The 14,600-nt window shown below is 47.6% G+C and overlaps 1 protein-coding gene across 1 annotated transcript in view; it reads left to right on the top strand.

The window, feature by feature from the left end:
- The window catches only part of CLPB (ClpB family mitochondrial disaggregase), a 148,413-nt gene that overhangs the window by 121,074 nt on the left and 12,739 nt on the right, over positions 1 to 14,600 (top strand). Inside the window, exons 8-10 of the mRNA XM_055548997.1 lie at positions 7,397 to 7,474; positions 8,697 to 8,752; positions 14,353 to 14,397. Of these exons, the coding sequence (XP_055404972.1) occupies positions 7,397 to 7,474; positions 8,697 to 8,752; positions 14,353 to 14,397 (179 nt within the window). The remainder of the gene's footprint in view (positions 1 to 7,396; positions 7,475 to 8,696; positions 8,753 to 14,352; positions 14,398 to 14,600) is intronic.

The following is a 14,600-nucleotide window of genomic DNA, read 5'->3' as shown; positions in this document are numbered from 1 at the left end:
TGCCAAGTGCCTTGTCCTACCCATAGCTCCATCTGTCACCCACACTCTGCCTCAGATCTGGAACACTTTCCTCCTTGTCCTGTGGTGTGTAGGGTGACTCTGCTATGCGTCCAGTGCTGCTGGAAAAGACACAGAGGGTATGGGGGCCTGGGCTGTGGGGTTAGTACATTCCCTTCCATTTGTAAGGTGGTTACTTTTCACCCACCTTGCTAGAAGCCCTGCAGCCAGGGATCACACTCATAACAGTCAGAGTGTGTTCAGCTTCCAGCTCCCGTGAAGCATGAGGCACTCTCTGGGTCAGAATCTGTGGCAGGGCCTCAGCACTGAAGCAGGTGCAGGAGAGTGGGGCGGATCTAGAGGGCAGGCTAGGGTGCTCCCTGGGTGCTCTCAGCTAGTGTCAGTTGTGTGCTGGCTGGGTGGAACCTGGCACCCCAGAGGTACCATGAGGGTGGGCAGCCAAAGAAGTGCCTCAGAATGAATTGATTTGATAAATGGCCATTTATTACCCTCACGAATTGGCTGAAACCAATTTCGGTCACATCAACCCCTGGTAAGTGCTGGGATATTGATTTGTGCAAAGTAATACAGTGAATTTATCAGTGTGATCCCCAGCTGCAGGGCTTCTAGCAAGGCTGGCGCACAGTTACCATCTTACAAATGGGGGAGAGGAAGCACCGACCCCACAGCCCAGGCCCCCATGGCCTCTCTGGCCTTCTCAGGTCACTGGAGCCAAAGCAGGGCCAACATGCAGACCACAAGCCAGAGCACTGACATCAAGTATGAGGTTCTCCTTCCAGAATCCCAAGCTGTTCTTGATCATGGGGAAGGGGAGGATGCCTGTTCTAGTGGGAGCTCAGAACCTCTGTGCCCACCATCCTCAGAAAGGCAGCCAGCGTCTAGATCTGAACAGATCTAGACTCTGCTCCCCTCCTCCAACCTGTCACCTCCCGTGTTCCTGTCTCAGTAAAGGCCCCACCATTCCCTGGTCTCCTGAGTAGAAGCGTAGATATTTCCTTGGCTCTTCCTTCCCCTTAAAGCCCTTTAGGTTCTATCATTTTACCTCTTAAATAGATCTCACACCTAGCCTCTCCCCCCATTCCTAATACCACTGAGGACCTTCAGCTCAGGACCTCAGTGTCTCCTGTCTGAACCTAGTGGTGGTCTCCTCGTTGGTCTCTCTGCCTCCTTTTCTTCCCCTATAATCACTTGTCCCTAGCTGGAGTCAGCTTTGTACAGTGTAAAAACAAAACAAAAAAAAACCTGTGTAAAATTCTTGAGTTGACTGCCCTGGCCTGGCATTAGGGCCCACCCCTGCTGCCCTCCCCCACTTCCCCAGCTGTCCCCCCTCCCCCACTGCACACAATGGCTACTTCTGCTGCCCTGCACGTGCTGCGTTGATCTGCCTATATTTGTTGATGCTGCCCTCTCTGGTTGAAACTCCTTTCTTCTGGCCCCTTCCCCACCCTAGCCCTGCCCGTCTCCCACCCTCGGACTGGTTTTTATATTTCAGGAGCAATAGACTGTAGACTCCTGAGGGCAGAGACCCTGACTGAATCATTTTTGTTTTCCCAGTTCCTGGCACAGCCCTCCAGTCGAGGTAGATGCTTAGTGCAGTTTGTCACATTAATTACTTTGGTTATGGCCCCTTGTCCATCTCTGTGATGTGCTCTGAGGAAAGAAGAGAAGCTGTTAAGCCTGCTTCCTAGTTGTTCACAAGCATACTAAGAATGTGAGTGTAGCAAAATTGTTGTTTACAACACCCATACTAGTCAGCCTTTGACCCTTTGAAGTGACATCCCTTTCCCCAGACCTGCTCCAAGAAGCCTCTTCTGGGCAGCCTGCACCCGTGGAGGCTTCACAGTGGCTCCCTCTGACCAGAGGCCTATGCCCGAAGCCCATTGCATCTGGTCCCCATTGACTCTGAAGCCTGTGAACTCCCCAGGGAAGCTCTACCACCTTGACCTCTCTTCTAAGCCTGGCTCTGACCCGAATTCAGAACTTTAATATCACCCATATACACACAGTAGGTGCACCATCCTATCTCATACTCCACCTCCCTCTTTGACTAATCCAGAAATGTAATCTTCTTGAGTGCTGCAGCTAGCTTTCTGGACCCTCCCTTGGAGTCCTGTTTGTAATCTGAGAAATACATCTAGATCGTCCCTGAGTTGTAGAGAGGTAGTGATTAATTTAGAAAACTTCTTAAGTTCCACCTCCCCACTTCAGGAGTCCCTCCTGTGCCCCTGCTCTTATTGTCTGGACTGCTCTGCCCTTCTGCTCGCCTGCCAGGACCTGACCCATGCCTTATCCAGGAAGCTTTCCTTAACTCTCCACCTGGTGCAGGGGCTTTCTATGCGCTTCCTGTGGACACTTTTTTTTTTGTTGCGCTTACCACATAGCATCAGTTTGTATGTCTTTCTCCCTGCAAAAGTCAGAAACTACCTCTTTTAGGTCTGTTTCCCCAGAGTTGGCACACAGGTATGTAAAAGGTTGTTGAACTCAAGTAAACTCAGATGAACAAAGTCTAAACTCATCTTGAGGTTCTGCCTCCCCTGAGCACAGATTCTGATCTCAACCTCTTTCTGGAAGGGTGTCAGTCTTCCCTCCAGTGGTCCCTAACCCATAGGGTCCCTAACCTTAACCTGACCATAGCCTGCGAGGCTTTCACACACAGTGAGTGGGCTCAACAAAAGCTATTTGCAATTTTAGTACGTTAACTCCTCGGTAGCAATAGTTTGCCTTCAGAAAGAATACTCCTGACAGACTAGAAAGAGCTTTTCTCTCATCATCCACCAAACCCAGGGCACCAGAAGCAGGCACTTGTTGAGCTATGCCCCTTGAACCTGTAAGCTTAGACAGAAGATACTAATAGTCATTTAGGTGACTGAACTGTGGAATTCCTGTGAAGGATAGGTTCCCCTAGGAGGTGGCACAAGCATGGGGCAAACTGTTTCAGGTTAGGTTAAAAAAAAAATCTGCTGCATCAATAGAACTTATCAGGAGAGATGAGTCAGCCTACCCAGACTCCCCCAAACCTTGAGCTAGATGGAGGCAAAGGCCTGGCATGGGAGGAGGAGGCAGTTCTTTTGTCTCACTTGGGTTTTGCACACCAGAGCTTTCCTCCTGGATTGTCCCATCATATCCAGGCTGCCTAGCCATCTCCCCCTTGTGCTTTGGCCCCCAGGTCACAGTCAGAAACAAATAGCATTTCCCACACTTTTCATAGTACTCCATACCACTTGGCGCTCACGGTTTTCATAGCAGCGTTCACCCAAGAGGTGCAGACCTGTTCTCGGTTTCTTTGTAGGTACCCCAGCACTCGACACAGAACTTTTTTGCTGAACAAATGGATAAGGCTCCCTGGAGGGAAATTAAGAAGAGAATGGAAGCCTTCTTTACTCAAGGGTAGTAGTAACCACTTGGAGCCTTAAAAGACTCTTGGATCCAGGCATCACTCTTCTCTGTAAAATGGGAGCTGAAATATCTGTTCTTTGCCCCTTGTGATTCCAGGAAGACCAACAATTAATTCATTTAGTCAGCACACATTATACCAGTGTTTTGCAAAAGTCCCTCAGGAAATAGGCCTAGGACATGCACCCACGAAATACACAATCAAATCGGGACTTACCCTCCCCCTGATATGAGGGTGCACAGATGAAACCTTCCCATTGTCCCTCTCTTAACCTCAGCCTCATCCTCTGTAACATGGAGAGATACTGCTTACTTCTCTGAAGTATTGTAAGGATGAAAGGGCTATCTGTAAAATAGCACGGCTAATGGCTTGTGCCCCCACTGCTGCTATGACTACCGTTATTTTTATTCTTATTCTTATTATTATTTTGCAACTTACAAATCACTTTCATAACCATTAACTCATTTTAATCTTCATGAGGGGCCAACTGAGCAGGTATGGCTAGTCCCATTTTAGAGATGAAGAAACCAGGCTTCTAAAGGAGTAAGTGTTGAGCTCAAAGTCAGCTAATAAGTGACAGAGCCAGGACCCCAAACTAGATCCTGTGGCTCCTGCCCTCCCCACCGCACCGCCCCGTCGATGAACACGGGGGTTATTGGGGCAGGTGTGATATGGAGTAAGCCGGAAGAGTTGTTGCAGGAGAGATGTAGGATGAGTGGTAGTGGTCCACATGGCCAGAAGACCCAGCAAGGGGACCCTGTCACTGGTCCAGCATATGGAGAGGCTGCCAAGCCTGTTAGAGCCCCAGAGATGGGATGGGCCAGATGGGCTGAGCTTCCTGCTCAGGGGACCTTGAGACCAGAGAGCACTGGTCAAGAGATGGTCAGGGGCAGGGGCTCCTGAGACCATGTATGGAGTGACTGAGACAGCCAGACTGAAAGACTACAGAGGAGCAACTTTCCAGGTGAGGTGAGGGAATGAGGGGGTGCTGTGTGGGAAACAGCCAGCTCCTCCCTCTAAACTCCTGAACCACCAGTTCAGGTTCAAGAGCTGGCCAGCACGAGGGGTAAAGCCCAGGTCCATTTATTTACCTGTGTAACCTTGAGCAGGTCACCTCACTTCTTTATATGTATGATCTCATCTGTAAAATGGGAATCAAGTTACGTGCCCTGCCTGCCTCGTGGATTTGTAACCAGCCTCAAATGAAGTTATGTCTACAGAAGTTCTTTATAGGCTCTGAAGTGCTAGCAGAGGAAGTGGCTGCATTTGCTTGTCCACAGTGAGAGCACGAATATCTGTGGCCACATCCCAAGTGGACCCAGCCAGGTCTCTGTCCCAGCCTCTGCCCCAGCCTGACAGGACCCTAAGGTTCCCAGTCTTAGCCCTCAGCTGCCCTACCAACCACACACCCGGGGGCCCGCCTTCTTCAGTCTTTCCTAGCTACTTCCATTTTTCATTCTGTCGGACACCATCTGCTTGGCCGTTTTTCTCTTCAGATATTATTAGAAATATCCAGAGTTGTAATTGTTTAATGGTTGGCATTTTGCCTGTTTCACGGGGGACCCAGATTGAGCCCACCCCAGACTCATGCCCTGAGTCCGGCAGAATTGACCAGGGACAGCTGTGCAGTGGAGTCTGCTTGGCATTATAAAGAGCTCTCTCCCAGGTGCGTTATTAGAAAAGAAGGGGGGAAAGATGGCCCCAGGCGTAATCCAATTCCATGTTCTCCATGGTGTTTTGAACTGCTTAGCCCAGAGGCATGTAGCTCTTGGTGGGCTGGGAAGCTTCGTGAAAGAGAAGTCAAGATCAGAACCCCAGGTTCACGACACCTGGGGAACTCTTCTCCCCGGGCTCCCCATTTGAGTGATGCCTGGGTACTTTGGCCTCCCCAGATACCCCCATGAAGCCTGAATCTAGTTTATGCTCAGCTTCTTTCAAACCTAGATTCTCAACTTATTCAACTTTTGGAGAAGTGTGACTCCTTTCAGATAACCCCCCATTCTCACCTTTACCTCAGCACACATCCTACACATATATTCACAGAAGTCTAGCCTTTGTCATTTTATAGGTCTCTACCTTCCCAAACACCCTCACCCACAGGGTGTTGCACTGGGGCCTCCCCTCTCGCCAGGCTGGGGCTTCTTTGTCTTCATGCCTAGCCTTCGGGTACCTGCGAGGCCTGTGGGTTCCCCTCATGGCTGGTCTTCCAGAGGACCAAGCCAGTCAGTTCAGAGATGATCTGAGCCTAACCCAAGGGAGAGGTTAGACTGAGTGGTTTCTCAGACTCCTCTCAGAAATCTCAGGGAGAGAATCCGGACAGGCAGAGTGGCTTGTCCGGTGTCCACAGACAGTTTCTGTTTCTTCTGAGGCCAGAACTAGAAAGTATCTTAGGAAGAAGCATTAGAGATTGAGGTGAGAAAGCCCACAGTGTGGACATGTACTCCTGAGACAGGCATTCAAGACCTCTGTGGTCTGATCCCACCCACAGCTACTCCTGTTCATTCCTGTCCCCCCCACAACCTCTGTCATACTGCCACCTCTTCTCCTTCAGATCCTGCCTAGTCTGATCTGTCATCATTTCCACTTCTTCTGAAGGCCTTCCCTGACCTCTCCAGCCACTTCTATGAAACCCAGAGACACAGATTATACCACACAGTGTATATAGTATGTATGATCTTTGCACCTCAAAACTGAAGACGCTTCCCTAAGACTGTCAACTCCTCCTCCATTGACTTGGTTTCCAGGCCTTGTCCTCCAACATATATCCCTTTGCTCATCTCCCCTCAGCTCTCTGAGGAGCAGACCATAGATGTTGTTCCATCTGCAGACCAACCTTGACATTGCACAGTGCTCTCACCCCTTCCTGCTTCTGAGTGCATGTTTCCATTTATGCAACCCAAATTAATCCACTTTTTATAACCATATGTGACCAAAATAGAAGACAGGTTTAGCAATGAAACTCTACCATCTCCACCAGTCAGCTGGTAACCTACTAGTTATTGTGACTTGGGCAGATATCTTTATCTCTTGTTTCAGTTTCCTGTTCAATCTGATGGAATTGAAAATAATATTTTCTACTCAGGGTTATCTGAATGGGTCTTAAGTAATAAAATGTTGGCGATTTTTCCATTGGGCCTAGGAGATAACATTTATTTAATCATTTATTAAATAAATGATTCTTCAGATGGTTCTGCCTCATTCTGCTCCTTACTCTTATACTTGGGTGATGCTTCTGAGCCTGGTTCTCCCACTCTGTGTGGCATGCAGAGCCCTTGATTATATATTTCCTCCTGGAGAGGAGAGGTCAGCGCTTACTGTAACAGAGCTGAGCCCCAAGAAACTTGGTACATGTCTGTTCCCCTCCCGCACCTCTGTCCATTGGAGGCCATGGTTTGTGGAGGTGCTAGCAAGTGGCTCACCCTTCCTTGCCCTGAGCTCCACAGTACCCTTGACTGGCTTCCAGAAAGTACATTTGGCTATATTTCCTAACAGCAGACCTTACTTCCCCCAAATGGGAAAGAGTTCAGAGCTCACACCCCAGTCCCCAAGGCCCTGCCATGGGCTTCTGCTTCTCCCATTTGCATAGGGGGAGGCTCAGCCGCCAACCAGTTGTGAGTAGATGGCTTACCAGCCGGGATCTAAAGTTCCTCTCCAATTCTCCTTCACCAGTCAGTCCCCCACCCCCTTCACCTCCATTCACCATCCACCAGCCTTTCAGTTTCCCTGGCAACGCTGAGTGCTCATCCTGGAAAACTTTATCCGAAATCTGCTCTGGGCAGCTTTCCAAATCCATGCTAACCTGATTAGGTGTCTCTAGGGGCCTTGCCAGCTAATCAGATTAGGCAGCACTAATGGTAGTGAGGACTTTGAGTGGGCGCAGAGCAGTAAAACATATTGTATACTTAGTGATAATTATCCTGCCTTTTGTGTCATTGATTTATCTGCCTCCCTCCCTGTCCTCCCGTCTTGTGTGTTTGGCCGTAGCGATCCGGAGGAAGGAGAATGGCTGGTACGATGAAGAACACCCCCTGGTCTTCCTCTTCTTGGGATCATCTGGAATAGGTAACAGGGAGTAGATCAGCCTGTGGGGAGGAGAGCTGGGGGAGCCCCAGCTGCTATGGGCCAGAGTCACACGACCCTCCTCTAGTTCAACTCCAGTTCCCAAAACAACTGCCTTCGAATTACAGAGCCAGCAGAGGATCATCTGTCACGTTGGAACAGCTGGAATTATGCCTCTCCCTCTGGAAGCTGTGGTGCAGGGCCTGATTCACCAGGAGGGCTAGGCCCTTGGGGGCCTGTTAGTCCTGGTCCAGCCACTCTGCAACCCCAGACGCTGCCCTGTAGGAGTAATTGAACTACCTCCACTGCCCAGGGCACCAGCCTTATCTAGTGTAGCCTGGGCCGGAACCCTCTAGGAAGCTAAAGAAAGCCACTGATGGTCAGCACAGTGCTAAGTGCATAGCAGAACTGGTTGCAGTGAAGTTGGTTGGGGATTTTTATAGCCAATTGGGCTGGATTATCTGAAGTGTTCTCACCCTCTCACTCTCCACCCTCACAGTCCCACATCGCTGCCCTCCCATTGTCTTTATGGGGAATTACATGTATCTGTAGCTTCCTCTTCCCCCTCAGCATCTTCATGGATGCTGCCTCTGATGTAGGGTCCCAAAGGGTTACCATCACTTCACACTATACCATAGACCTTGAGCCATACTAGACAGGCAGTGACTTCCAAAGACTTGACCATCATACCAAACGGCCCTTCAGAGCCATCACTTTGGTATCGTCATCCTTTCTTTATGTTACAAAGTAAAGCTGTAAAGCCAGGGAGGGGTGGCTTCTATCCTCTCCCAGCCTCTGTTTGGCCTTGTGGCTCCAGGGCCTAGCTTAGATGGCAAGACCATGGATGTCCAGAGAGAGACAGTACAATGAGCCAGGGAATCAAGGTACTTCTAGGAAAAGCAAGGTTTGTGCTGGGATTCGAAGGACAAGATGGCTCTGGATTGTATGAGACAACCTCCCACTTTTAGATGCTACCATAGAGGAAAAGTTTCAGTCCCCATCCACAGAAAAATCAAGATACAATGCAGACTCCGATTCTGGTCCCAGATTTACCATCAGTTTTCCCTTGGTGACTTTGAGAGTCACCCTTTCTGTTCTGTTCCCTTCCATAACATGTATTATTTCTAGCATCCATGCATTTCTAATATTCTTAATATTTCTAATATTCTTTCATTCCAGGAGATAGTCATCTCCTAACCCAATACTTCTCTTTTCCTTCTACTAGGAAAAACAGAACTGGCCAAGCAGACAGCTAAATATATGCACAAAGATGCCAAAAAGGTAAGGGCTGGAACTAGGCGCAATTGGCAGGCCATGGAGAGCTCCCACAAGTGTCCATCCCCTTGTTCAGACTCTGGCTTTCCAAGACCTGCTCAGTTTGACTTACTAAGGCTGACAAGAAATTGTTTCACACAGAGAAAAATGTCAGAGCAGTCCTTGGAGACTGCAGAAACATTTCAACTTAAAACCAGACATTTCTCTTTCTCCTAGCTTCCCAGTCTGGAGGCGTCACAGGTTGCCCACAACCCTGGGTACCCTTGCCTAATTTCTGTGGAAAGCCTCCCTAGCTGAGGCAATAAGGAACTGCCCAGAACTCTGCCAGCAACAGAGTCCTGGCCAACTCCTGTCCTGTTGTGGCCCGGCTCCCCCTTCACCACCTCTCTGAGGGCCTGGCAGCCACAGAAAACAAGATAGCTGAGGCTATGTCCTCCTGAGCTGTGTCCATGGTCCCTTCTGCTGACTCTGCCAGTAGCTATGAGCTGCCTCACCCAAAGCCAGGGCAGACCCACTCGACAGGCAGGCAGGCAAGAAGCAGCGCACAGCATGCTAATATGCTCCAACTGAAACGGAGTTCTTAGGCCAATTCATCAGGTTGGCAGCGATTGAAACAATTAGCACTCTGGGAAGGGCCATAAACTAGTGAGACTATTAGGGAAGATGTAGTTAAGGGCAGGAACCACCTGATTAGGGATGAAGAATTCTGAGTGGTTTAATTTTAATACTGTCAGAAAGGTTAATATTTAATTACAAATTATAATCTCCTTATCCAAGCTGTCTTAATATGTCTTCATAAACAGTGGAAGTAGAAGGAAAGTATCTGCTGACTTGCTGGTGTAGAAAGGAGAAAGGGCTCGATAAAAGATGGACGATGCAAGTCTTTTTTCAGTTGGAGCATCTAAACGAGAGGCAGATTTCAACTTGTGAAGGGTGTCCTGAAAGCTGACGATGGCATCCTTCAGTGCATGCTTCACCTAGGAGACGGAAGTGCCTACCACCCTCTCCCCTTGGAGATAGTGGGCTGGGTGATCCAGGCTCTGGAGTCAGCCATTCCTTGGCTCAGGTTCTACTGGCCCTAGGCAGGTTGCTTTACCCCTCCAAGTTTCAGCTATTGCCTCAAAGTAAAGCTAATCAGTCCTGTGTCTAAGATTACTGTGAGCATCAAGTGAAATACTGGGAATCACAGCGAGCTCAGGCTCTAACAACCATCAAGTACCTGATCCCTTGTCTCGTATTTATCCATCACTCCGTCCTTTCACAGCACTCCCATCTACTGTCTTATTTGATTTTACAAGGAAAATAGCTTAAATGCCAAATTAGAACCACTTTTCAGATGAGAATACTGAGACCCTGCAACGTTAAGGGCACCTGTTAGGGGAAGAAGTAAAACGAGAATCCAGTCTGTCAGCTATTCTCTCAAAACTGTTCTCTGCTGCAAGAGAAGACTAGATTATAAACCTGTCCTTCTTGTCCTTGTTTCACATAGGGAGACGAGGGGCGTGAGAAGCCCAATATAATCATCCATATATTTTTAAATCAGAGTTGGTACTTTTATAAAACTCCTACTTTGACCAGCCCTGTGGATCAACTCATTACAACATCTGTGTTTAGCACGGATATTATCTGGCCATGTAACAGGCATGTTTGAGACATGCCTTTATAATCTGAGGGTTCTGAACTGTAAGCTGGCTAACCAGGATACCTGATGTTGCCAGGATCCAAGGACTGATGTGTGGGGAGTGTCATCTACAGGGCCCAGTGTAAAGGAGGGCTCACTCAGTGAACAAGCACTGGCCTGGGGGTCGGTGATTTGAATTCAAGCTCTGGCTTTCTTTTACCTTAGCTTCCTCATTTGAAAAGAGTCACTGATACCTCCAGACTTGGCTACTTCACAAAGACTTGTTTGCACTTTTTTCTTACTTTGGCAACACCACACAGCATATGGGATATTTGTTCTCTGACCAGGAATTGATCCCATGCCCCCCTGCAGTGGATATATGAAGTCTTAACCACTGGACTGCTAGAGAAATCCCTGTTTGCACATTTTTATAATTTCTTTATCAGACCTCCTATGAGGTTTTCTTTTTTTTTCTCTCATTAAACTCCACTGTTTTTCCCAAATTGAGCAGCTTTGTTAACTTCCATTATTAGAGTTAATAATCCTTGAGAAAAAAACTTAACAGCATCCTGTGATTTCATCCTGAGATAGGGTGGTGGAGCTCTAAAGACCACAGTTATAGTATGATGAAGGGATCAAGAGCAGGGATCTGAGTTCAGCTCTAAACTACTCTGTGGAGTTGGCTGAGATCTCTGTTTACATCAGTTTCCTCATCTGTAAAATGGGTTCAATAATGGTACCTATCTCAGTGAATTATCATGATGGTTAAGTGAGATAATGATGTAAAATGCTGTACACTGTTCTTGGCACATTAGTAAGCAATCAATACATGTTGGATACTATTATTATTACTGGCTTCCTTGGTGGCTCAGACAGTAAAGCGTCTGACTGCAATGCTGGAGACCTGGGTTCAATCCCTGGGTCTGAAAGATCCCCTGGAGAAGGAAATGGCAACCCACTCCAGTATTCTTGCCAGGAAAATCCCATGGACTTAGGAGCCTGGTAGGCTACAGTCCAGGGGATTTGCAAAGAGTCCGACAGGACTGAGCAACTTCACTTTCACTATTGTTATTATTGTTGCCTCACTTCTAGATAACCCTAAGCTAAGATCATGTGAAACCAAAATTATTCCAGCTAAGAAAATCAAGCCCTGAGATTTGTTCAGAGTTATTTAGCAAATCAGTAGAAGGACTTAGTAACTTGACATAAGAGTAAGTAAGCACTGAAGTCTATACTCCCTGTTATCGTAGGACATTGACTGACACTGGTTCTGGGCACAAAACTCAGAACCCTTAAGATGAAGATGCCAAAAGCCCAGCTGATTGAGGGAGTGGGACATATGAAACAACAGAGTATAGAGGCTAAGAGCACAGACTTGGAGTCCGATTGTCGGTTTGAGACCCTGGGCAAATTACTTTAATCCATGACAGTCTTCTAATCTATAAGGTGGGGATGGTAATAGTACTTATTTCTTAGACTTACTCATGTTCTAAGTCCTTTAGAACGTGGGTTCTAGCTTGCTTAGAACATTGCCAAACACATAGTAAGCACTCAGTGAGTCTCAGCTGTTATCAGATGCCCATCTCGTGGCTTCCAGGCCTTTGCTTCCAGCACTCCCAGCTTCCCCATGTCTCTCTTCCTACCCTCCCTGAAGCCTGTGTCTCTCTTGGCCAAGGTGCCTGGGCCCCGTGAAGATGCTTACTGGCTAATGCTTCATCCTTGATAGCAGTGATCACCCCACGTGGCCTTAAGAACTTCTCCGGGGTCTTTCCCACGTCTTGGGTTAGGGCCTGTCCTCAGGCCTCTGGTGAAACAGGGAGAGGACGTAGGGTGAAGAAACAGCGGCTCTAAAAGGGGAGGCAGCCTGGTCAAGGCCACAGACAGTGGAGAACTGGGGTTGGAAGCCGAGTCCAGGGCTCTTTGTGCTGCCCTATACCTCAGATACAGAGTGACAGGACAGAGAAAACTAGAATACTTCACAGACTGAATTTCTGACCAGCAGCTGAACTGCAGTATGGCCTGCATTTCAGATATAGCCATTAATACCTCCCTCTCAGGTCTTGGCACCCGCTGTTCCTCAGCTCTCAAGAGAAGTGTAGTCAGTGGGTGCCAGTAGGAGAGGAGCCCGAGGAGTCTCTGGGGAACCCTTATCTGGGTGGAGAGACAGGGTACCTCTGAATCCCCTTATAACACCTTAAGTCCCTGAGTTCTTCATAAAAAGGAGAAGGCATTCTGCTTGTGTTAACTCGCAAATCCCACTCTAGACAGTATTCTATCCCTGGGCCTAATTATGGTAGGGCCTCACCTAGGAGGCCAGCTCCCTTGGAAAGCACCCCTAGGCCCAACCATGGAGAGAGAAGGGCTGCAAGCAGTGTTGTGGAGAGCACTTTAATGACGTGAAAACATGTAAATAAATCAGATTTATTAGTTTAAAAGAAAAGTAAACTAGAGTGTAGAGAAAAGGGAACCCTCCTTCATTGTTGGTGGGAATGTAAATTGGTGCAGCCACTCTAGAAAACAGTATGGAGATTCTTTAAAAAAAAAAAAAAGCTAGAGTTATATAATCCAGCAGTCCTACTCTTGGGCATATATCTGAAGATGATGAAAATTCTAATTCAAAAAGATACATGTACCCCAGTGTTCATAGCAGCAGTATTTACAATAGCCAGGACATGGTAGCAACCTAAATGTCCATCAATGGAGGAATGGATGGGGAGGGGGGTTGGAATATTATGAAGCCATTAAAAAGAATGAAATAATGCCATTTGCAGCAAAATGGATGGACCTAGAAATTATCAAACTATATAAAGTAAGTCAAAGAAGGACAAAAATCATGTGATATCTTTTATCTGTGCAGCCTAAAATGTGATACAAATGACCTTATTTACACAATAGAAATAGACTCACAGGCAGAAAACAAACTTGTAGTTACCAAAGGGAAAATGGGGAGTGGATTAATTAACAGTTAATTAACAGATATACACTGCTGCTGCTGCTAAGTCACTTCAGTCGTGTCCAACTCTGTGTGACCCCATAGACGGCAGCCCATCAGCTTCCCCGTCCCTGGGATTCTCCAGGCAAGAACACTGGAGTGGGTTGCCATTTCCTTCTCCAATGCATGAAAGTGAAAAGTCAAAGTGAAGCCGCTCAGTCGTGTCCGACTCTTCGAGACCCCATGGACTGTAACCCACAAGGGTCCTCCGTCCATGGGATTTTCCAGGCAAGAGTACTGGAGTGGGGTGCCAGTGCCTTCTCCACAGATATGTACTACTATGTATAAAAAAGATAAGCAATAAGGACCTACTGTATAGCACAGGGAACTATATTCAATGTCTTGTAATAACCTGTAATGGAAAAGAATCTGAAAATGAATATATATGTGTGTTTGTGTGTGGGTATAACTGAATCACTTTGCTGTACCCTTGAAACTAACAGCTTTACAAATCAACTACACTCTTTGAAAAATAGAAGAAAACTAAAGCAAAGGGACTTGTGCCTATGTAGACTTGCAGAGTGGAGGGCACCATGGAGCTGTGTGGGTGTTTGTTGCTCCCCTCCATCTCATCATGGCCCACGCTGGTGGTGGCTGACTTTGTCTGTGTCAGCCTGTCCCACTCCGGTGCTCCTAGAGGACAGAGACATACATAGCTCTAGTGCTCAGCACACACAGGACGCCTTCAGGAAATGTGTGATAAGTGGATGATGCGGTGATCAGGCCTGGTAGAAGCCTGAAAAAAAAAGACTTTCCAGGCCAGTTTAAGGGCAGGGACATGACTTGGGTTTATTAAGGTAGGGAGTGAGGGAATCATTTAGGGGATGAGTGGACAGAAAAGGAGACAAGGAGCCAGAAAACACTGTGTCATGAGAATGGGATAGAAGATCTTGGTGTGGCTTGAAAGCCCAGAAGATATTTGAGATGCTCTCCTCCTTAGCCCTTCCCTCTGCCTTCCTGCCTTCAAATGGACTCGTGCTTGTTTCCACACAGGGTTTCATCAGGCTAGACATGTCTGAGTTCCAGGAGCGGCATGAGGTGAGTGAGAGTCCTTGGGGAAGTCTGGTTTGGAAAGCCTGTCAACATGACTCTGCCTGGGTATTTTGATGTGACTTGTCATTCAAGCCTGAGATAATTACAGCAGCCTTGGAATTTGTCCTTTGGGGACATATGTACACAGTGGGGTCCATCTGTTTTGCATAAGATTTGCTCTGAAGAATAAACACAGAAGAGATCCAACT

This window comes from Bubalus kerabau, chromosome 15 (assembly GCF_029407905.1).
Source record: "Bubalus kerabau isolate K-KA32 ecotype Philippines breed swamp buffalo chromosome 15, PCC_UOA_SB_1v2, whole genome shotgun sequence".
Taxonomy (NCBI): domain Eukaryota; kingdom Metazoa; phylum Chordata; class Mammalia; order Artiodactyla; family Bovidae; genus Bubalus; species Bubalus kerabau.
The sequence above is the reverse complement of the archived record's forward strand: the minus strand, read 5'-3'. Positions and strand labels throughout refer to the sequence as shown.